The 22681-nt window shown below is 41.0% G+C and overlaps 1 protein-coding gene across 2 annotated transcripts in view; it reads right to left on the bottom strand.

Moving 5' to 3' along the window:
- The window catches only part of Su(var)3-3 (lysine-specific histone demethylase Su(var)3-3), a 786450-nt gene that overhangs the window by 28483 nt on the left and 735286 nt on the right, over nucleotides 1-22681 (bottom strand). For both annotated transcript variants that reach the window (XM_083123844.1, XM_083123845.1), the window contains one exon: nucleotides 1502-1654. In XM_083123844.1, coding sequence (XP_082979970.1) covers nucleotides 1502-1654 — 153 coding nt within the window. The remainder of the gene's footprint in view (nucleotides 1-1501; nucleotides 1655-22681) is intronic.

Here is a 22681-nt window from a genome sequence, read left to right as displayed (position 1 = left end):
CTAACTAGAAATCTCTGGACAAACCCTTAATAAGTGGTTTTGTGTGTGTGTGTGTGTGTGTTTTTATTGTTTGGCGATGAAAAAGTTAAGGCCGAAAGGGGGAAAATTCTTCAATAAGACGGAAATTTCCCTCCTATCCAGGAACATCAATGCCACAGAATCCCTCTTGCTACCCGTGGTGGGAGAGGGGACAACGCACACGATATTCCTTCTATATTTCGGCTTCGATTTATTGGCCTGTGTGTTCTTCGGCATTGTCGCCATCTCGGGTTACCCGCGAGGGCCTCTTAGAACTGTCCTCACGCTGATTGTGGCCCGTGATTTGGTAGCAGATGGGCGGCGTCCGGAGGATTCTTCCACGTCCTCCGCAGGACTCCGCGCCGAAGAACTGGAAAGACCAGTGGCAGCAATACGTACAAAATAATTACAAATCTTAACACATGAATAGACATTACTCTGGTAAGATTCCTGAGAGGCGGATAAAAAAAAGCAAACAAGAAAATGTGTTGGCTGGAAAATGTTAATCTGAGAAAGCAAGCTTGTTAAAGCTGTTCGGCTTTTTTTTCCCTTTGAAATACAAACCGTGCGAAGCGCGATATGAACTTCGAATGAGTTGACCTAAGGTTGCGTTTACAAACGCGAGATGTTCAAAGGAAGACGGTTTGGTAACGTCACGCAGAGGCCATCCGATAAGCATCCACGTATGCTTTAACTTACGTTGATTTTATTCTTGGAAAAACCTTAATTGAGAAAAAAATTAAAATTCCAGAACTGCAGTTTCATGCAAATTTGTGAGGACCCTCAACTTACGCCAGAAAAGGATGAGCCAAAAATTTCCGCACACCATCAAAAACATTCGGCGGACTCTCCTGTATTAAACACGCCTTCGTTGTTAACTGACAAAAGTTAATTTTACCCATCAAATATTGATGTTAGTTGCTCACGCAGATATAAAACAAAGGCGGTGGTGGGCACATAATTTATTCCAATAGCCGACAAACACCACCATTCTTTAGTAATCGGTTTCTCTGTTCAGAACTACGAACTAACAGTCAAAATTACCAATTTAGAAAATGCTATCATGCATTTGTCTTTATGGCCACAAAAAACATAAGTAAATGCTTTCTTGATCAATTCCAACAAATAAGCTTTTATGTGTACCAATATTACAGTTCCATTCTCCCCATACAGTGAGGGTCCTATAAAATTCACAAAAGAATCACTCCACGTGGGTTGATTCTGAAATCTTTACTCTCACTCTCTATTGTCCGAAAATTATAAACAAACCCCAACATTTTCTGCGGAGATACCGTGATCATACCACACAAAATCAACCTTATTCAAGAGAGGCTGAGTGATTCTCGGAGCCTCTTCTGCTGGGCCATACACGAGAGAAAAAAATAATAACTTTGGAAATAACTTATTCAAACCACCACCAAATCAAATTACATGAGAATACTGTATATTGCAATTGGGGCTACGAAAACCAGTTGTTACTTACCTTTGTATGAAATAGGGTTGCTATGGTTCCGAGCATTAGAAGTGAGAATCTCCACTCCGTGAACACCGTAGCGTATCTGTCGCACAGCCGTGTTGAGTTTGATGTCAAGGCCTTCGGACAGAGACACAGGGACGCAAGAGTAGCCATTGCGAACTGAAACGAGAAACAAGGAGGCGTCCATTACAACACTGTAAGATATATTTGCCCAAGCTTTTATTATTGCAAGATATAAGAATTGTACGCACCAAAAAATTGAATACCACCAAATGCACTTATTTCCACAGTACAAATGTGCCATTGACACAATAACAGTGGTACACTTTCAATTAAAAAATTAAAAATCAAGTGTGTATTCATTCAAGTATTCATATTGTTGTCTCAAAAGTAATACTGTTCTTAAATTCTACTTTATTATTATTATTATTATTACAATAAAACACTAAAATATATCGTAATATCTCTTTCTCGCATTAGCCACCCCAAGTGCATTTTACAAAGTTTGGTCAACTTAAGTTTAATGTCGGTTGTCGCATCCCATCAATTTCGCTCAAATTAAAATATTAATGAATATCAGCTAGACATTCGTAAAATGTGACATGCGGAAAAAAAATTATTTCGTCAGTCATGTCTGAACAGCGTTGATCAATTTTTCTCAAATGCAATCAAAGAATAGTCTTCCGGTACAAAAGAAATCACCTAAAATCTCCAAACATATAGAATAGAATATAGTATGAGTCTTTGCGGCTGTACACACATTTCCATACATCGACTTAGTTGTTCGGTTCTTATCGTGGTCCCGGGGCCTCCCCGATGGCGCAGTGGTAGCGTCAATGCCTTGTAATCAAGGGGTCCAGGGTTCGATACCCGGTGGAGGCACAAGTGGTTCGGATCCCACTTTAAACTGTAGGTCCAGTCCCGATTAGCCTTACTGTGCATAAAGTGGACTTAAAACAGCAACTCAAACCAAACCAAACTTATAGTGGTCCCAAAATTAAAACTTGCACAGAAATCCCCCATGCATGCTAAACCATGCACTAATATATTTGTATAGGTTTATTGACAAACTGTAGTGCAAGTAATGTGCCAAAATTGCTGAATTTCCTGCTCTAATCTTCAAACAGGTGACAACAATGGGCAAAATATATATATGCATAATGTTAATGAGGACATTCCGAACGGCACATACATGTATAAATATGACCGGACTGACATCAGTATATGCAGATTACGTTCGTCGACTGTTTTTTATAAAGCATTACCACTAGTTACTGTATATAGGCTACAACACTTGCTAATGCCTGTCGCTCTCTTACAGTTGTAGTTAATGCTATTATTTGTAATCAAGGACTTCCGGGTTAGATTATCGCTGGGGACATATTTCAGCGTTGCCTGTCTGTGCTTTTCAAGGCTTTTAATTCGTGAAGAATAAGATGACACGTTAATATCACTCGAGTAGCGAAGTATAATATACCTTCAATGTACAGGGTACCAAAAAAATCTCTCATTCCAACATGAAAGCAAGATTGGCCCTCAATTTTAGGCCTGTGCGATTGGCCGACAAGCAAGAAAATTCTCCAATACCAAAACCGTTTATGGAAGATAAATTACGCCAGTTAGCAACCGACAAATGACTGGAATTTGTCTCATTTCGCAACACAAGCGTCTCCCCTCTCGGCGCAACGTAGAAAACATTCACCAGTTCATGAATTAGCCATTACGCCACGACCCAACAATGGAAGCATGAGCCAGGGGACACGGTCCTTATTTTAAAAGGTACACGGTATTGTTCCGCGGTACAAATAATACATTAGAATCGTCCTGACAGAAAAAAGTTGACTTACCCCTTTGTGCAAGGGTCAAAGAGAACATTTATCAAAAGCACTGGGTTTTACGAGCGAGGGCGGTTCGGAGGAGTCGAGCGCACAAGAACCATGTCTGCTCGTGCTGGGTGCCACAATCCTGTCAGATCTTCCATCCATCAAGATCAGAGACCTTTGAAGGGAACCTTGAAGGCTCCTTTCCTTCATGCGAACTGGCATGGGGTTTCGAATCTATTACTTGATCGCGGGACAAGATGGCCCCCCGTGGCTTCCGCTTAGCTCGATGTTCCTTTCTTCGGTGCCTTGATCTTGGAGCACAATGCGCGGGTTCCGACAAGAATCCATTGTGGATCTCCACATCCAAGAGATTGACGAATGTCATTGCCGAAAGGCTGGAGGTATTTCCGCCTATTCACCACGGCGTGTAGTACTCGAATTAATTGTCCACGTAGACCTGGGAGTTCCGAGAAACATTATATGTAAAAGAGAGATTATCGGTGGCACCACCCTTGCAGGTTCATTGGAACAATCCATAGTGTCCGTCAACGTGAACTGGACACACTGTCCAAGGCCACTTTTCTACATTTTCTGTCATCCAGGCGGGTTCATCTAGAGTACAAAATGTGGACGACATTGCGGTCGATACTACAGTTTCTGTGTAGTACGAAACACCATTCGGAGTGTGGACCTTCTTTCTCAAATTAGGGTTGGTGGACACTTGGGCCTACGATTGCGTTTCATGGATATTTTCTTCTTCTCTTGTCTGTCCTAGCAAGTTCTTTTTGGAAATTGCCAATTAGATTACTTTGGTACTTAAGTATCATGTGATCTATTTTCCCCAATGCAGGTACAGGCGATGCAAGCGACAACTTTCCGCCTTTAAAATATGCACAGTATATACAAGGGAGTATATTCTAGGCTGGCCAGGTTATCTGCGAAACTTGGAGCCTAGATAGTAAGACAGAAGAAAAATCGGTTAAAAATTCTCAACAAAATTACCCATTTGAATAAGATGATGGTGATTCTGTAGTTAGCAACTTGATTTTGTAAGAGTTTGCTACGTGGCTGCGTCGACATGGCAACGCGACTTCCTTGAAGATGCTGAGAACGCGCAAAATGGGTGTCTAACCCAGGGGCGTCGCTGGGTGGGCGAGGGTGAGCTCTAGCCCATCCTAAAATACTCTCAGCTCACCTGTCTGCTCACCCAAATAGAATAAATACACTGGTCAAAACAATTAGGGGAGCAAGCAAGAAATCCCAAAACCAAAGTTGGAAAGCAAAAAGTAGCAATGTATGTTGATGAAGTGAGTGTCCTCAACCAGTACAATTCATCTGTGATGAATCATCAGCATGAAGAGCTCTCTAGTGACACCATAAGGCACGTGGCAGAATTTGTGATATGAGGAGCAATTACGAGGTCACTTGGGAACACCGGTTGTTTGGTGCTGGCAGACCGTAAGTGCAGGTGAGATTCAGTTGAGTAGTGTTGAATAGGAACGATGGCAGAACAACACGATTTAGGGGAATCTAGCGCATGGAGAGCCATTGGGAGGATGGAAGCAGGGCAAACACAACGTGAGGTGGCTGCAGCCCTTGGTGTGTCACGCAGTGTCATTTCCAGGTTGTGGACACGATTTCAACAGACAGGTACAGTACGAAGGAGGCCTGGGCAAGGTCGCCCACGGTCAACAACAGTGAGGGAAGACCGGTACTTTGCATTGTCGGCTCGCAGGAATAGGCAGCAAACTGCAACTGACTTGCAACGTGGCCTTGTTTTGGCAACAGGACGAAGAGTCTCGGGCCAAACTGTACGAAATCGCCTGCGGGAAAGGGGTCTTTATGCAAGAAGACCAATGGCGTGTGTCCCTCTGAATGCCCAACACCGTACGGCCCGCAGACAGTGGGCTGTGGAACATCGTGAGTGGGGACATGGAGAGTGGAGTTCAGTTCTCTTCTAGGATGAGTCGCGTTTCAGTCTCCAGTCAGATAATCGACGCATTCTTATCTGGAGGGAACGTGGGACTCGCAATTATCCCGCACATGTGCGCGAAGTGTCTCAGTATGGTGGCGGTGGCTTAATGGTATGGGCAGGGATCAGTGTTGGTCGACGTACCCCCCCGCACATTATCCGGAACGGTACTTTGACAGCCTTACGGTACTGGGATGAGATCCTAAGGCCTCATGTTGTTCCAATGGCTGCAGATATCGGTGATCTTTTCATTTTTGTGGACGATAATGCCCGACCTCACCGAGCACGTCTGGTTGACGCCATGCTACGGGATGAGGGTATCGAACGAATGGTATGGCCAGCGTCCTCCCCAGACTTGAATCCCATTGAAAATGTGTGGGACACACTCGGAAGACGCATTGCTGCTCGGCCAGCGCCGCCTACAACTCTGCAACAGTTGGAAATGGCCCTTCTGGAGGAATGGGTGAATATCCGGCAGGCTGTCGTTGATAACCTTATTGGTTCCATGCAAAACAGATGTGCAGCTGTCATGGCAGTTCATGGCGACCACACGCCTTATTAGAGGTATGGATCTGTTGCATATCTGTCCATTTCTGTTGTCTTATCACCATGCTGTTCTCCAGATTTTGTGCAGTACCTTGCAGAAATCACCCCTAGAACTCTGTTGTGCTAATGACTCAATAGACATGTATTGTACTGGTTGAGGACACACTCACCTAATCAAAATACATTGCTACTTTTGACTTACCAACTTTGGTTTTGGGATTTCTTGCTTGCTCCCCTAATTTTTTTGACCAGTGTACATGATATATATATTATTTACATAATGCGAAGTAAAAAGCTGATAAAAAAATTATACTACAGTGTGTCCGAAAAGTCACGCAACCCGGTGTTTACGACCGTATAACGGAATAGCGAAACGGAATGAGAAGAAACGCTTTCTGCCAAGAGAATGCCCTGTATATTGGGAAAATTTAGAGAGACAAACATATGTAAGAACATGCATGTTTTAATAACAAATAAGCAAAGTGTTGCCAAAGGCGGAAAAAAAAATATTTGCAAATCGTGTATATTGATGCACAGAACTCACTGAGGTAAATTATTGCAACATTTCACAATACCAACGAACAATTTGGATGGCCATCTAATGAATTTGAGAGAAAAGGAACTTTGACGAAGTTTCAAAAACATTGCAGAAGGGAATAAATGGGCTGTTCCAAAAATCGATGTTTTCACAATATTACGACGGACACTGGCAACACTGTTGGTGTCACGTGTCACTAACAGACGTGTTTCACCTCAGGCTATCACACTAAGGCACTTTTAACGACAAAGGAGAAAGTTGGTTATTCTCGAACATATGCAATAAATTACATACACCTTGTAACCCTGAAATGTGCGTATCACTACAAATTAAAGCAAATGTTCGAAGTGTCCACCATTTTCTTGGATACATAAGTTGGTTCGCTTGATCATGTTCTCAGATACCTTCCTGAGGTTTGCAGCACCGATATTATTAATTTCCTGTGTAATGTTTCGTTTCAGCTCCTCCAATGTTCTGGGTCCCGTTTGGTATACTTTCCCCTTTAAGTAACCCCACAGAAAAAAATCTCCAGATGTTAAATCGGGCGAGCGACTGGGCCATAAATCGTTGGATATTAGACGATCACCAAAATATTCTCTCAGCATATGAAGACATTCATTAGATGTATAGCAAGTTGCTCCATCTTGTTGTAGCCAAACATCACGTTCGTCTTCTTCCAGGAGAGCAATTATGATATCCCCGTACACAGCACTGTTGTCTCAAAGAATAACGGTTCCACAATACGACGTCTCGATATTCCACACCATACACCGATTTTCGGAAAGTGCAAGGGTAGTTAATGCAACTGATGAGGGTTTTCTGTCGACCAATGCCTGGAATTTTGGCTGTTGACATACCTATCCAATTGAAACCACATTTCAGGGTTGCAAGGTGTATGTAATTTATTGCATATGTTCGGGAATAACCAACTTTCTCCTTTGTCGTTAAAAGTGCCTTAGTGTGATAGCCTGAGATGAAACACGTCTATTAGTGACACGTGACACCAACAGTGTTGCCAGCGTCCGTCGTAATATTGTGAAAACATCGATTTTTGGAACAGCCCATTTATTCCCTTCTGCAATGTTTTTGAAACTTCGTCAAAGTTCCTTTTCTCTCAAATTCATTAGATGGCCATCCAAATTGTTCGTTGGTATTGTGAAATGTTGCAATAATTTACCTCAGTCAGTTCTGTGTATCAATATACACGATTTGCAAATATTTTTTTTCCGCCTTTGGCAACACTTTGCTTATTTGTTATTAAAACATGCATGTTCTTACATATGTTTGTCTCTCTAAATTTTCCCAATATACAGGGCATTCTCTTGGCAGAAAGCGTTTCTTCTCAATCCGTTTTGCTATTCCGTTATACGGTCGTAAACACCGGGTTGCGTGACTTTTCGGACACTCTGTATAAAGTACAGAAAGCGCCGATTAAAATGATTAAACATTTAACACACATAAAAACAATGAGAAAACCTACAAAAACCAGAAAAAATATTGAATTAATTTGATTAAAATGGTTATTCCAGAATTTTATTTACTATTCCATTCACTGTGACTAAATAAATTTTGATAAATTAATTTTTTTGGAATGTTATCTGTTGAAAATAAATGTTCCCATCACTGGGTTGCTCGTTTAGAAGCTTCGTTTGTCTTGTAAAAGCGTAGAGAAGCTTTTCTTTAACTGATGAAAGATATTTCGCTTTATTATTATAACATCGTTTTTTTTTACAATATACAGGAAAAATTATACATCGAACCAGCCAATTAAAACAACACATAATATTGACTAGATAGGCTGTTATGAACTTACCAAATACATTTAAAAATTAAAATAAATACACCTTTTATAAAAGCTGAATGTGAACAAAGACACTCACAGGCAAACAATTGTGTTAAGCTTTCAACTTTACGCACAGAAAGGCTAATCGAGAATGGTTTGATTGATTGATTTGGGGTTTTAAGTCCACTTTGTGCACAGTAAGGCTAATTGGGACTGGACCTACAGTTTGAAGTGGAATCCGAACCACAGCCTCCACAGGGTATCGAACCCGGGACACCTTGATTACAAGCTGACGATGTTACCATCGGGGAGGCCGAGCCTATTGGTGAAAGAGTGAAGAAATGAGGGCCAAGAACAACCAAAAAATGAACTTCAAAATACTTCTGTGAGGAGTAAAATAGGCCCATATTCTACCTTCTGTGAGGAATTAAAATAGGCCCATATTCTAAGCCGTTTTTCTGACCTTAATTTTACACGCGAAGAAAGAAATTTATAGTAATTTGCAATGCATATATTCCGGACCTGTCTCGACCCTTTCTTTATTTTGTAAACAGGGATCGATGTTATCAATTTCTATGCAATCCGCCAGTTAAGCAAACTACCAAGATTAATGCAAATACGCTAAATGATATTTCAGACGGCTCTCTGCGTCAATTGGAATGCTGCGACAGTTCCTTCGGGTGAGGGATTTATATGAGGTTACCTTGAAGAAACGCTCCAGACCTTGAGCCCATCAGTACATCAAAGTTATCTTGCGGTCAGGACGAGCCACAGGCGCAACTAATTTCCTTCAACTCAATTAAAAGCAATCTTGTTCGTCGTAAAACAGTCAAATACTTGTTCTTCCTACGTCGCCCGTTTTTTAATCCCCTCCTTCAGGTTCCTCCATAATCAGTCTTCGTACAAGACCGTTCGATACGAGGGAAGGGGATCAGCTTGCGCCAAGAAGCATCGCCTGCTAAACTCAATTAGACTTTCAGTTACCTCTTTATTACCATTTTGTTCTTCCTGCGGGAGGAAAGAGGACGGGGGGAGGGATTGGCAACGCCATTTCAATTATATTGTAACGCCACGTTCGCTCCCGAGACGAGGTCGTAATATATTCACGCTCGTACGGCCAAAGGACAAGCGGGAGAGATGCATAAGCGCAGCCATCAGTCAGACGTTCGAGAAAAGGAACAAACGGTCGTTTTTTATTGGATCGGATCGCCAGCAAAACAAACGACGCCCTCCGATTGGGTTTTTCGAGCCTACATAAATTACAGCGCCGTGGCTATTCATCTAAGTGAAGGAATATACATACAGAGCTTCGAGCATCGGAAATATTCCGTTATCTATCTATAATCTTCACGCTACCTGTTCGTCCGAAAGAGGCCGTTGAACGGAAAAAGTTCAATATTCCAGAAGAGGAAAGGAGGAGTGGGGTGGGGGAGAGGCCAGACCTCGCAGGTAATGTATGCACATACATTTCGGTGGCGCATTTATCACACGTCCAAAGAATTGACAGCCTCAAGATGGAGTATTGACAAAACTCGGCAGATAAAACGTGGATGGAAACTAAACGACCACACAGCTTCACAACAAATTAGTGGCCCATATCGGTTAATCTGCCAAACGAAGGAAAAGCGTCCGGCATCAAGTCCGCGCCCGGCGAAAGACAAATTCCGAAAGTTTCCACTTGCATACTTGTATTCTGGAGGCCGGCAGTTGGAACGACTATGATGTATAGGCGTTCCAAAGTTTTTGTTTCCAAACAGGAAAAGTACTGTCAAAGGAAGAACGATTGCCGAAACGCCGTTGGAATATTTCTTGACGGAAAAAAACTATAACTAAATGTTGTTAACTTTCCTTCCAAGACACTCTCTGTGCCAGTATGCAATCACTATGTAGCAAATGTTTTTCCAAAACAAATATATTTTTTCCTCTCAGCGAAAAACAGAAAGCGATAAACACTGCGAGAATTCTGCTCAATTTTCTCCACTAATGATGATGAAAAAACGATAGGGGGTCATGCAGTTCACTGATTGAAATGCAACCCTCTCCACCTGCTTTCTCTCTCTCTGTCAATCTATCTGCAAATGCTGTAACTACAAGGTCAATCAATTGCGATCAGCCACATGCGATTGCTATTAATTATTTATCCATTCCATGGAGGCCTCTAATTCAATAATTTCACGTGCACTTCGTTTCAGATAGCTGTTTCCGGTGAGGAAATTTCAACTTCGCATTTCAGTCTACAATATAGGCTTTGGAACTTCGTTCAACATCTCGCCCAGCTCCCACGACATCGCTAGGCCACAGTTACTGAACTGGAATCTACGCACCAGTGCATGCATATTACAACCAACTATACATTATTAACTATTATTTGCCACAGAAATGGTCGATGGTCGTGAAATAAACCATGAACTATAGTACTACACTTGAAGTTCAAGACATAAAAACATTAACTTTGCTTGGATATTCGAGATTTTTGTGCCATCAATCGGCCTGGTACAAAAATATTCCCTTAGAAAAATATTTGGACCGAAAAGGAATGAGGAGAAGGTTACATAATTTAGAACTGCACAAATTGTATTCATGTCCAGATATTATTAGAATAACTAAGTCAAGAAGACTTAGGTGGGCAGGCCATGTAGCACGAATGGGAGAGGAAATAAGAGTTTACGGGATTTTTGTTGGGAAACCCGATGGTAAGAGATCTGTAGGAAGGCCAAGACGAAGATGGAGAGATAACGCTAGATGGACCTAAATGAAATCGGTAGGGATGGAAAAGAGTGGGTGCACATACGTACAGGGCACGTGTCACGACGTCACCAAAGTTTTCCCAACTCACCTTCTCAAGGGAATGAAATTCTTAATTACAATCACGACTTGTAGGGCTAAAGTATTATCCTATGTCCAAGTTAATTTAACACTTTATTTACATTAGATTGACTAACTGTATTGTATTCATTTTACTTCGCTTTTCCGCCACTGTTGGCTAATCGCGAAGATGAGGATGAGTGACGATATGGTGAAACTGATGAAGGGACAATCACAAAGGACAGAACACCCATGCTCAGGCTGGGATTCGAATCCGAAACCACCGACGTTGTAGCGCCACGAACGCCGCTTTCCATTAGATTAATTTTACTGCACTTTTAATTACTGTTAGTTCGCGTGAAACAATAGTAAAGATGGGTTTTCCTGATGGCGTAGAGTTTACGCTGTAGGTTTCTAATCAAGGGGTCCTGTGGTCGATCTCACTTTAAACCGCAGCTACCTATGTCGATTAACCTATCTTGGAAAATTCGTCTCGTAATACAGTTACTAACAATGCTGTTCGTACAGGGCAAACGTATCGACAGAGTCGGATTTGCTAAAGAGCATTTACGTAAGGACCAGGAGTTTTGATACAACGTGATCTTGTCCGATTAAACCATAAAAAACCAGCACGGATCAGATGGTGTGACCAGAGTGTGGAGGAAGGCAAATACGCAGAACAATGTTGCCAATACAACGCCTACGGTAAAACATGGTGGAGGATCCATTATGATCTAGACCCGTATGTCGACTAAAGGAGTTGGGAAAACGCAAGTCATTGGTGGAATCATGGACAAACAAACATGTCTGTGCTAATATCCTGAAGAATAACGTGAAAAAAAGTGCCGAGCAAATGGGGTTGCCACGTGTGTTCACGTTCCAGCAGGATAACGACAGCAAACATACTGCTCAACTCAATAGGGACTGGTTGATTTTGAATGTACCAAAGTAGTTGAAAACACTAGTTCAAAGTTCAGATCTGAATCCGATTCAGCATTTATGAACATTTTTGAAGAAACGTGTCCATAAACATGAGTGCAAGTCAAAATAAGATCTGAAGAGGGTAGTCGCTTTAGAGTGGAGGCAATCAGCCCAGACATCTGCAAGACCTTGGACCAAGAGTTATGCATCTGGCTATTAAACTGTCTAACTTTGTAACATTTTAATGTTTGTTTTTCTGTTTTCATTGCAAATGTACGAACAGAAATGTGACATCAAAGTAGCATCTTTCTGCTAAAATGTATGTTTCTTCGTTAGTAATGAAGTTTATGGGGCAACAAACTGTTGTAATAAATAAATCACCATGGGTGTTACAACTGCATGTAGGGAAAATATCTAATGTACTAAGGCTCACTGTAATTTTTGCTTTCGTTTACTTCTCACACTTCATCTATACGAACAACATTGTAACCGTATGTATGCATTCCAAGGTATAAGCATTCCCTATTCTTAGTGTTGCCCACGGGACGAGACGGGACAGGCTTTTAAAAATTCGAGACGAGACGAGATTGATCATGTGTCCTGAGACAAACGAATATTTTCGAGACGAGACAGTATTTCACAGCATTTCCACGAGACGAGACAGGCCAAAGTCTCGTCTCGTGGGCAACACTACCTATTCTGAACTTAACCAATAGTTCTCACTGGATTAAAGGCGAAACGAACATCTCAAAACAACTACAAATGCTCAGTTTGACAGAAAGTGTAACACTCCATGACTGAGTATATAAAGCCATGCATGCAGCATAGCAAACACTCCTTTCGAAAGCAAACTATGACTAATCCTCTACTATTCTCGAAGCAACATGCAAATGATGGCTGCCTAACAAGAGGCATCAAACCGCATATTACTTTCGTCGCGGCCTGTCCGGCGGGGCTTACACGCAGCATTAAAAAACCCCACGTGTTCACCATTTAAGCCAATTCGTAACACACCTCATGCGGGTGACAGTTGATGCATAACATGCCAGGTAGCTGGTTTACTGTACACCTAACAGCAGGCGGGTCGGCGAATTTGACCTTGGAATTTTATCAAACTGAAAGGAGCCGGAGGGTGGGAAAAAATGAATATCTTTTTAAAGGCAGCGATGCGCTCCCAAAGAAGATTAATTGGTGGTAACAACGAACTGCAACAAAACAGAAATCGTCATAAATCATCCTCATTACTTTCATTCGTCTAATTACCCGGTCACATTAGTTCGACGTCTGAAGGAATACTTACAAATTGCCAGGAGAAATTAGCCGCTCTTGTAAGCAAAGGGGGTAAAAAAGCTACAGCCGCAGAAGATCCAATTTTGTAATTGACATTTGCGAGAAATAATTACATCATACATGCCTGATAGTATCGCGCCCTCGCTACGTACGTTATAACAAAAGGTTAAGCAATTCTTGTAGGTTATTGAAACTAGGATGTGTAATGGATATTTTCCCTTGGAGACTGAAAAAGACAAATGTATAGTTCATTGCTATTAACCTGACACGATGGAAATGTATCGTGATCAAATGGCGTTTATTAAAGCACACCGTTCATTCCAGTGGGTAGAGCAAGCATATCTTTCCCGAACAAGGAATGTAAGTTAGTAGTATCTCGTCGTTTTAAAGCAGGTATGGTTAACCCGCAATGGAAGAGCGCTCGCGTATGCACGTGTGGACTGCAGAGTGAGCAGCGGTACTGTAGCGTTGTAAGAGTGGTGGAAAGGAGGGAGGAAGCGGGGCAGGAGGCTACGTCGGTCCCGTTCGGGCAGTGTGCTGGCCTCCATTAAGGGCAAGCGTGTTACTCAAGCCTGTTTGGGGTGGACAGCATTTCCCTTCAAGGAATTACAGGGAGTCTAACCAAAGAGTTATTAACTGTCAAATCCGTACCTACATATTAGGTGACCCCAGCTACCAAGCATCAATATTTTATGTGCGCTCTTCAATATTTTCTTCTTATGCCATGGTTTGCGATATGTACATCCTACACATTTTGAAATGAGGAATCCAAGAAAACTCACTAAAAATAACATAGGTTGTATTTAAACATTCGTAGTTCGCATTTTTTTAAAAAAAACTTTTATCATAAGTATTTAAGAATATTTCAGTTACGTCTTAGTGTCTGAGTAAAATCTTTAAAAACATACTATTACTACTACTTTACTATCTTCAGAAACATAAAATTCCAGGTGTAAATTTCTCGGTCGCATATTCCAACTTTGTTGGCTTAAAGAAGGAAAAGCTTTGGATGGCGCCCTAGGTTTCAGCAGCCCCAGCCTACTCCTCGCTACCAACCCGTTAAATGCAATAGTTTCACCACACCTTTTCCACAAGACAGTGAATTGTTCTGTGCACTAAACTCCATTTGAAGAGCGCTGAAATGGTAGTCGAACAACGCTATGAACCATTTCGCCCTCTTATACATTTCAGAAAAAATTCAGATTGTAACGTGTAGCTAAACCGTACGATAGAATAAATATTATTTGGCAATCGGACCAATGAACACAACATATTCATAACTTTTTAAAAAATATGTAATAAGCCATCTAGAAGGGAAAAAATGTATTCCTGACTGAGAAACAAGACAGGGAAGTTTCTGATCTCCTGGAACGAACACTTACTTCTTTCATTGCCACTCTAAACACACGTGTGTCATTTAACATTCACATCTCGGAGGAAAGCCAAGTGCAAAGACATGGCCACCTTATCTTCTGCCATTGACCATTACCTTTTGTGAGCCATCTGTGTTTTTAGAGATGCTTAGTTATGCCTGAAAGACGAATGCAATTAAGGGAATGGGACTTCTAAACGGCCTCTGCCAAAGTAAAATGGAGGTGTTAATTAGGCGAAACAGGTTTTTCTAAGATATTTCCGTCTCTTACCTGCTTTTATGACTCCCTTAACACTGGTAAAAACGTCTGGTCGCATTAAACGCTTTCTCCTCGTGAAATTGAGAATTTCTCCGTTCTTGTTAGCAGAGTTTATAAGAGTCCTCAATGCCGCTTTGCAAACGGTGCACGGCGCACGGAAACAATCTCACCATGCCTTTATTTACTTTTGCAGTCGGTTCGGTTCGTTGCTAATTAACTCAGTCTGTTACTTGGATTACCAGAAAGGTGAGGGTGTGACGAAGTCTATTTCCGATGGGAAAATATCGGTCGAAAGTGCCATATCGGAACCGACATGAGAATCAATGACGATATTTTAAACCAATCCAAGTATTAATTTCTTACTCTAAGAACATTGATCACAAGTCATATTGATCTTGTTGCAAGCAAGCCTTCTCGATTCGTCACCGATGATAAATTTTACTTTTACACGATACGTATTTGTCCTAAATCAATTACAGCCTTAACACGCTGTCTTGCAACAACAACGATTTTTTGCATTGTAACTATGTTGAATAAAGGGTGTAAGCGACGCAGACACGAAAAAGCAAACTATACAAGTGAAGTTTTCCTTTTCTGAAGAGAAAATATTCCACGTTGTCGTACCCAGATAGCTGTTGAAATCCCGCGGAAGATCTTATTGGAATTACTGAATGTCGCAACCAATCACTAACGACAGAAGTGTCTCTGATACGTCTAGTATAATTGTAACGGATCAAGAACGGTGAAGATTCAATGAAGGACCTCTTGCTCATATGCTTGCGTTAAAAGATGAAATCTCCAACTTACTTTCGTAACGCTATCCCTTAAGTAGCAACGTCGACTGTTGAAGGGTATCTGTTGGAATCCGACGTTAATAAAGCAAAAACGTGTAAAGAATTGTCACTCCAATCACTAAATTGGAGAATACTTTGAAAAAGACATGAAAACACGTCGCACACGGATTTGCAGCTCACCATCGGCCTTGTGGAGCTTAGTCGGCTTGCACAACTCCAGATGTGGGAGAAGAAATCTGGAATTCGCGATATTTGCTTCTGGAAAATATAATAAATGGTAGCTTTTCTCTAACAGCCTACGGTCATTAACAGTCAACAGACTTTTTCTAAAATGCATATTCATATCTGGAATGTACGTGTACAGAAGATTAACCTACCTTCTATTTTTCATTTACACGATATTCTGCGATTTACGTCTTGTTACTGGACTTGGACATTTCACTCACTTTCACGATTACATATTTGTATTTGACTTATTTTATGTCTCTTTTCTGCCACTTCTGGCTTAGCGCAATGATGAGGATAGAAGAAATACTTGACACACAAGGAAACACCCATGCACAGGTCATGACTTGAACTTGGAACCTTCGGTGGATTGGCTCAATTCCATATTACACACACACACACACACAAACAAACAAACAATCAGGCCTCCCCGATTAGGCGTAGTGCTAACATCGTCGCATTATAATCAAGGGGTTTCGGGTTCGATACCTGGTTGACACACATAGTGGTTCAGATTCAACTTTAAGCTACAGGTCCAGTCCGAGAAGCCTGTCTGTGCATAAAGTGGACAAAAAAAAAAAAAAAAAAACCTGTATATAATAATCTGTATGAGGAGTTTTCTTGGTAGGCAATCTGTACATAAATTGGATTTGAAACTTTGACTTTTATGATTAGCAGAGCCCACTTTAGTCGTCGGTAAAGTACAGCATCAAGCTGCTCTACAGTTGTGACATAATTGTGAGCAAGCACACACACACAAAAATTCATACGGACAAAATAGTGACCCATACTAACCAAACAGGATAATGCTAAACCCAAAACCAAATCTGTAAAATGAAATACCCACGGAATCGTGTCATTGAAACAGCATTCAACTTGGACCAATAGTACAATTACCACGATGCTTCGATACTAGTCTTCTCTGTAATTGAAACATGGTATTTTGGTGAACGGATTTTGTCCACAACCAATCATTATTTTATATTTAAAAAATATATATATTAAAAAAACCGGGGGTTCTATCTCCGACTAGGAGATGGGAAAGGTTTATGGACTGAAACCGCGCTGTCACAGTGTCTTCTTCTCGTGACTGATCTTTTCTTAGATTTCAAGGCGTGCCAGATTCGGTAACTACACTGCCTTGGGTAGCAAAATAGCGACAAGTGACAAGCAACAAAGGATCAAGCTACCTCTGGACATTTCCCAACTTGAATATCTCGTCATGCTTTTTCCATGGCAACCGCCTGTTTGGTGTCGTGGGAGGAGCGCACAGTGTGATCTGCGCACAGAGAGAAAAAGATCATGGGTGAAGCGCACATTCAAATGTTCTTCTTTCTTTCCTTGCAGGTGAATACGCAATGGAAGTTATTACCAGTGCCAAGGGCAAACCTTGTCTCTTACTGGATGGACATCAGTATCCTGTTGGCCGTAAGACTGAAAATGTTATCTACTGGAGATGTGTAAAGGAACGACGGATGAAGTGCAAGGGATCACTAAAGACAACATTAAACAACGACGTTTTGGAAAGAAAGCCTCATCAGAGTGTTCCGAATGTTGCAGAGTTGAAAGTTGTAAAAACGATGTCTGTATGCAGGAAAAGAGCAAGGGAGGAACTGTCTACGCCAGTGAACGTCGTCTACAAACAAGAATTTGAGAAATTGACGAATAGAGGTTATGAACTAGTTACTAAAATTCCAAAATATGATAACGTAAAAACCTCTTTGTGTAAAATACGTAGGAAAACACTGGGAACAACCCAAAATCCGATTTGTAGTTCCGAAATCTCCTTGGATGAAAATATGTTGAGACTTTCCGACGGGACGAGCTTCCTGATGCTTGATCTGACAGTGGACAACGAAAAAAAATGTCTGGTGTTTGCAAGTAACAGTGGAAAGAAATTATTACATCTTGTGATTCTTTCTACCTTGACGGAACATTCAAAAGTTGTCCGAAACAGTTTGAGCAAATTTCTTCAATTCATGCTGATGCAGGAGGTTCCGAAGAGGAAACAAACATCTGGCCAGCCGTTCATGTGTTACTAGAAGATAAAAAGAAATCTACATATACACCTAGGCATTCCAGGTCGCAAGAGAAGAAAACAGTATATTGAAACCGACAGGCGTATAAAAACAATTTTAGACAAATATGTTGAAACTGAAGATTTATGTCGTTGCCTCAATTCTCTGTCCTACGTTGCAAAGTTTCATTGAAGATCGTTCTGAAAAGTTGACGAAGCTGTAATAGAAGCTGCTGATAGAAGAACCTTTAAACCACCTTCGTGTATTAATCTACACGCTGTCCAGTACCAAGTCTGGGAAGAAAAGTGCGAAGGGAAGGTTCTTATTGATAATCATACTGTGCGCTAATCCCACTAACACCTGAGATCCTATGCGTTAGTCCCACGAAATCTTGCTGTGCGCTGATCTCACGTGCGCTGATCCCACGTAATCGCCTGTTTCACAACCCCTCCGTGACGAAAGGATGAGAAGACCTTAGTTGGAAACATATATTAGTTTGCCTAAAGGCTATAGCTATCCATCATCTAGAAACAAGAAAACTCAGATTTTGTGGACATTTCATCATCTTGATCAAGCAGTACAAGTTCAAAATCAAAGTCATCTTGGGCAGGTCCGAGTCAATCGCTTCTCTTGTAACTACACGATTTTGTCGACCAAAGCACGTTGTTTGTTAATATCCATTTCATTTCCTGTATGTTAAGTATAAATACATCGGGAACGTTTGCTGCTTCTTTTTCCAACATTCGATTTGGTTAATCATGTAGCCTTAACATGCTACACCAATTGGGAATTTTAATTGTAGAAAAACCGGTAAGTCATTCATCATCAGCTTCCTTTCAACACACGAGCGCCGACGTTTGTAACCTGGAACTATTTGCTAAACAAGGAAGTGTTGCCACTGGACTGTCTTCCAATAAGAACCAATACCCTTCCGCTTGGGAATAGTTACACTGAAAATACTACACATCGATGCTTCATTGTGAGGAAAGCTGGGAAACATAAGATTACTAAATTTTCTCTCCAGCCAGTCATCACAAATGGAATGTTAATCAAGGTTAAGGTACACGCGTTTTCTTGTGTTTACTCTGTCACATATTTCATCAGTTCGACCATTGTTATCGTCAAGATTAAACCTAGAGGGGCAAAGAGTGACTGCAGGATATAAATACACTTATGCTTTACTCGATACAGAGGTCTTTTTCCCGTATGTTCTAGGTTAAATATAGTCTTACGTCCGGGTTCAGGGAGGATTTTTTTTAAAAAAAATCGTAAATGTTCTGCATTTTGAGTATCACACTATTTGCATTAAGAAAATACATATATTTCAGTTGGAGAGACAGAAAATCACAGGGAAATCATTTACCTCCTGATATATTTAGTAGGGTAGAACATTTACAGTAGACTTTCTAAGGATTTTGTCAGATTCTGTAAAATGTTTGTTAATAGTTCGATATAATTACAAAGATTTTGACTGTTCAGGGTTTTATGTTCTAATTAAAACTGAAATGGAGAAAAACTGGCACATCGGAGAAGTACAGTATACAGTACCGTTAATGATTAAAAATTTGGGAAATTTGTACTGTAGAGTACATATACAAATTCATTATTGTTGGGCTGAATATTTCCCAGTAATATATAATGTTTTCTGTGAATAATTGTGCCTACATTTTGTCTTCAGTCTCAGCGTGTCTTACTTTTTGCTTATAGCGATCAGGCAACCTAGGAATAAAACAGAAGATAGGCGATATTGATTAACATTTCCTAAAATGAGCAGCAAACAACTAATGGTTCACACGCGTCATTTTTTAGTACTTCTAACTAACCTACAGAGTCAGATATATAGGTGATTGGTAATTCGACCTATTCCTGGAAAAGGGTAATACTAGAGCACATTTGCAACAAATTTGACCCTATGCACCGGGGATCGGAAATCAATGGGTTTCTAGTTATTGCAGTTTGTAGATTTTCGAGACATATTCCGACTTGCGACCAAAAAACTACTAATTGTGAAAAAACTACTACACCCTGGGCACTTAATCGACATGTTGCTAACAGCTGTCGAATGAGTGACTACTGGGGAAAAAAATCATGCTCAAAATTCCCATACCCACAGAAAGAAACAGTCATTGGAGCACACGTCATGAAGAAATTTGGAAATTATCGTTTAAATCTAAGAGGATTACTCAAGAAAATGGTAACACACTTAGCGTAAATGTTAAGGAAAAAACTTCCTCGTTTCATAAGCTCTCCAAAAATATACAAATGTTGTCAACTGGCACACGGGTTGGAGGAAAATTTTGAATAAAAAGCAGAGAAGGCGTGTTATAGACCCCATCATCTGACAAGAATTCTGTGGACTGACGAATCCAAATTCGACCCCGAAGGTATTACGAATTTTCATAATGCGCATTTTTGGTCCCCTAAGTGTCATTACCCCAGAAAATCTAAAGAAAAGGCTCACCAGAGAAAATTCTCGCTAAATGGGAATCATCCACAATCATGTGATCGGGCCATTCTATCTGCCACAAAATCTAAACGGGATTACCTACGAAAACTAAGGGAAGAATTGACGACGCTGCTGGAGGATGTGCCGTTCGCCACAAAAGGGGGTATGATTTACCAACATGATGGCTGCCCAACTCACTATTTCCGGGGTGTGCGACAGTGGCTAGACGACAATTATCCCATGCAATGGATTGGTCGAGCGGTCCGACCCCCTGGCCGGCGAGGAGTCCGGATTTGACGCCATGCGACTTTTACATTTGGGGTCACATGAAAGAGTTAGTCTACAGTTCACCACTGGATTCCCAAGAAGAGTTGAGAGAGAGAATTGTGACAGCCGCCCAATACATAAGAGACTGAGTGTCAACGCGAGTGACTGTGTCTGAAGTACGCCGCAGGCTGCGTGCTTGCATACATAACCGGGGAGGCAATTTGAACAGGATTTGTACTTTTTGTAACAGTTAATTCTGACAACCCGGAATCATGAGAATGGTAAATAACATTATTATTTCACTCATTTCCGTTCCTTTATTTCTCACAACCGACAACTTCTTTTCACTTTACAAAGAGGTCTACAACGCGCCTTCTCCGCTTTTTATTCAGATCTTTCCCCCAACCCTTGTGCCAGTTGACAACATTTGTATCTTTTTGGAGAGCTTATGAAACGAGGAAGTATTTTCCGTAACTTTTACGCTAAGTGTGTTACCATTTTTTTTTTTTTTTTTTTTTAGTAATCCTCTTCGATTTAAAGGATAATTTCCAAATTTCTTCATGACGTGTGCTCCAATGACTGTTTCTTTCTGTGGGTATGGGAATTTTGGGCATGATTTTTCCCCCAGTAGTCACTCATTCGTCAGCTGTTAGCAACATGTCGATTAAGTGCCCAGGGTGTAGTAGTTTTTTCACAATTAGTAGTTTTTTGGTCGCAAGTCGGAATATGTCACAAAAATCTACAAACTGCAATAACTCTAAACCCATTGATTTCCGACCCCCGGTGCATAGGGTCAAATTTGTTGCAAATGTGCTCTAGTATTATCCCTTTCCAGGAATAGGTCGAATTACCAATCACCCTATATATAAGGCTCCACGCTGGAAGATTCTCAAAGGCAACACACCTTGCTGACAGGTAAAACAGCGGAAGCGACAAATCCGGTGAAACTATGGTTGACTCGGATTGCGTTGGCACCTAGCACCACAGCGGACATCAATGTTAAGAGCTTTATTCTGTAACTACGAAAGCAAACAAGTCTAAAGGTGCCGATATGATGAAAATGTACCGAGATGCATATATTAGATCTGTGTAAGATGGAACAATGAGCTTCAAGAAAGAACAAAGAATTGCTGCAAGCAGGAAGTCGTCATCTCTGTTCACCGATAAGAATTTGCGTTGCATGCTTTTCTTTCTCTTTTTTTATCAATCCTGAGACTTACAAGATGTGTTTTGGCAGTAATAATTAGGCTGATTGCATGTCGTTCGGGTTTGTGGTATTGTATTTTTCCCTCCTGACGGAAGAAAGAGGCGAAGGAAGTATGGATGACTGGAAACACGTACTGTTGTGTGTTCTCACAGAAAACTTTTGTCGATTCGGAACAGAGCAAGAAGAGCTAGAATGTCACGATATTGGTATCTAATTAACTCCACCTCCCCCGTTGAACTTAAAAAAAAACATGAGGAGCACGTAGTCACAGTTGCATATATGATTTTACAAACAGAGTGTCAAGAATTTCGTAAAAACAAAATTCCCAGACAGTCCAGACAAAGAACCAAAATTTTCCAGACCAAGGCATTAGGGTAATTCATGTATATACACATTTGTACAAGGAGGACACTACATTTTAGCTAAACACTACACTTGGAAACCCACTAAACGACGAATAAAATTAATAACAAGAACGAAAACCGAATACAAATTCACATTTGAGATAAAGGCATCAGGTGTGAGTTTTATGTAATAGTTGCCATTGACTAATGATAAGCTTTTTTTAAACAATCATAATTGGAGCATAAATATTACATAATTATAGTAAACTTTAGAATATATAAACACAGTCAAAAAAGTTTTGCATCACCCGAGAAGTGACGAAAATAGCGTCCGCAACATGCCGAAGCAGACAAGAAATAATAAAGCAGAGCTCATTGTGCGAAGTAACGCGGTCGACGTGCAATACCGATCACCACAGACGACTACCGGAGTCGGCAAGCGCATGCGTGTGTTCGAGCGTAGCACCACGGTAGTCGGCGAAGGTTGGTTAGGTGTTCCTTGTGTCCAGTAAGCGAAGGCGAGCGAGTGCAGCTGCGTGCAAGGCATGCCTAGGCGTACGATAGTGCAGTTTGATC

Source organism: Lepisma saccharinum, chromosome 6, assembly GCF_977018435.1.
Source record: "Lepisma saccharinum chromosome 6, izLepSacc3.1, whole genome shotgun sequence".
Classification (NCBI taxonomy): domain Eukaryota; kingdom Metazoa; phylum Arthropoda; class Insecta; order Zygentoma; family Lepismatidae; genus Lepisma; species Lepisma saccharinum.
This window is presented reverse-complemented; position numbering and strand designations above follow the sequence as displayed.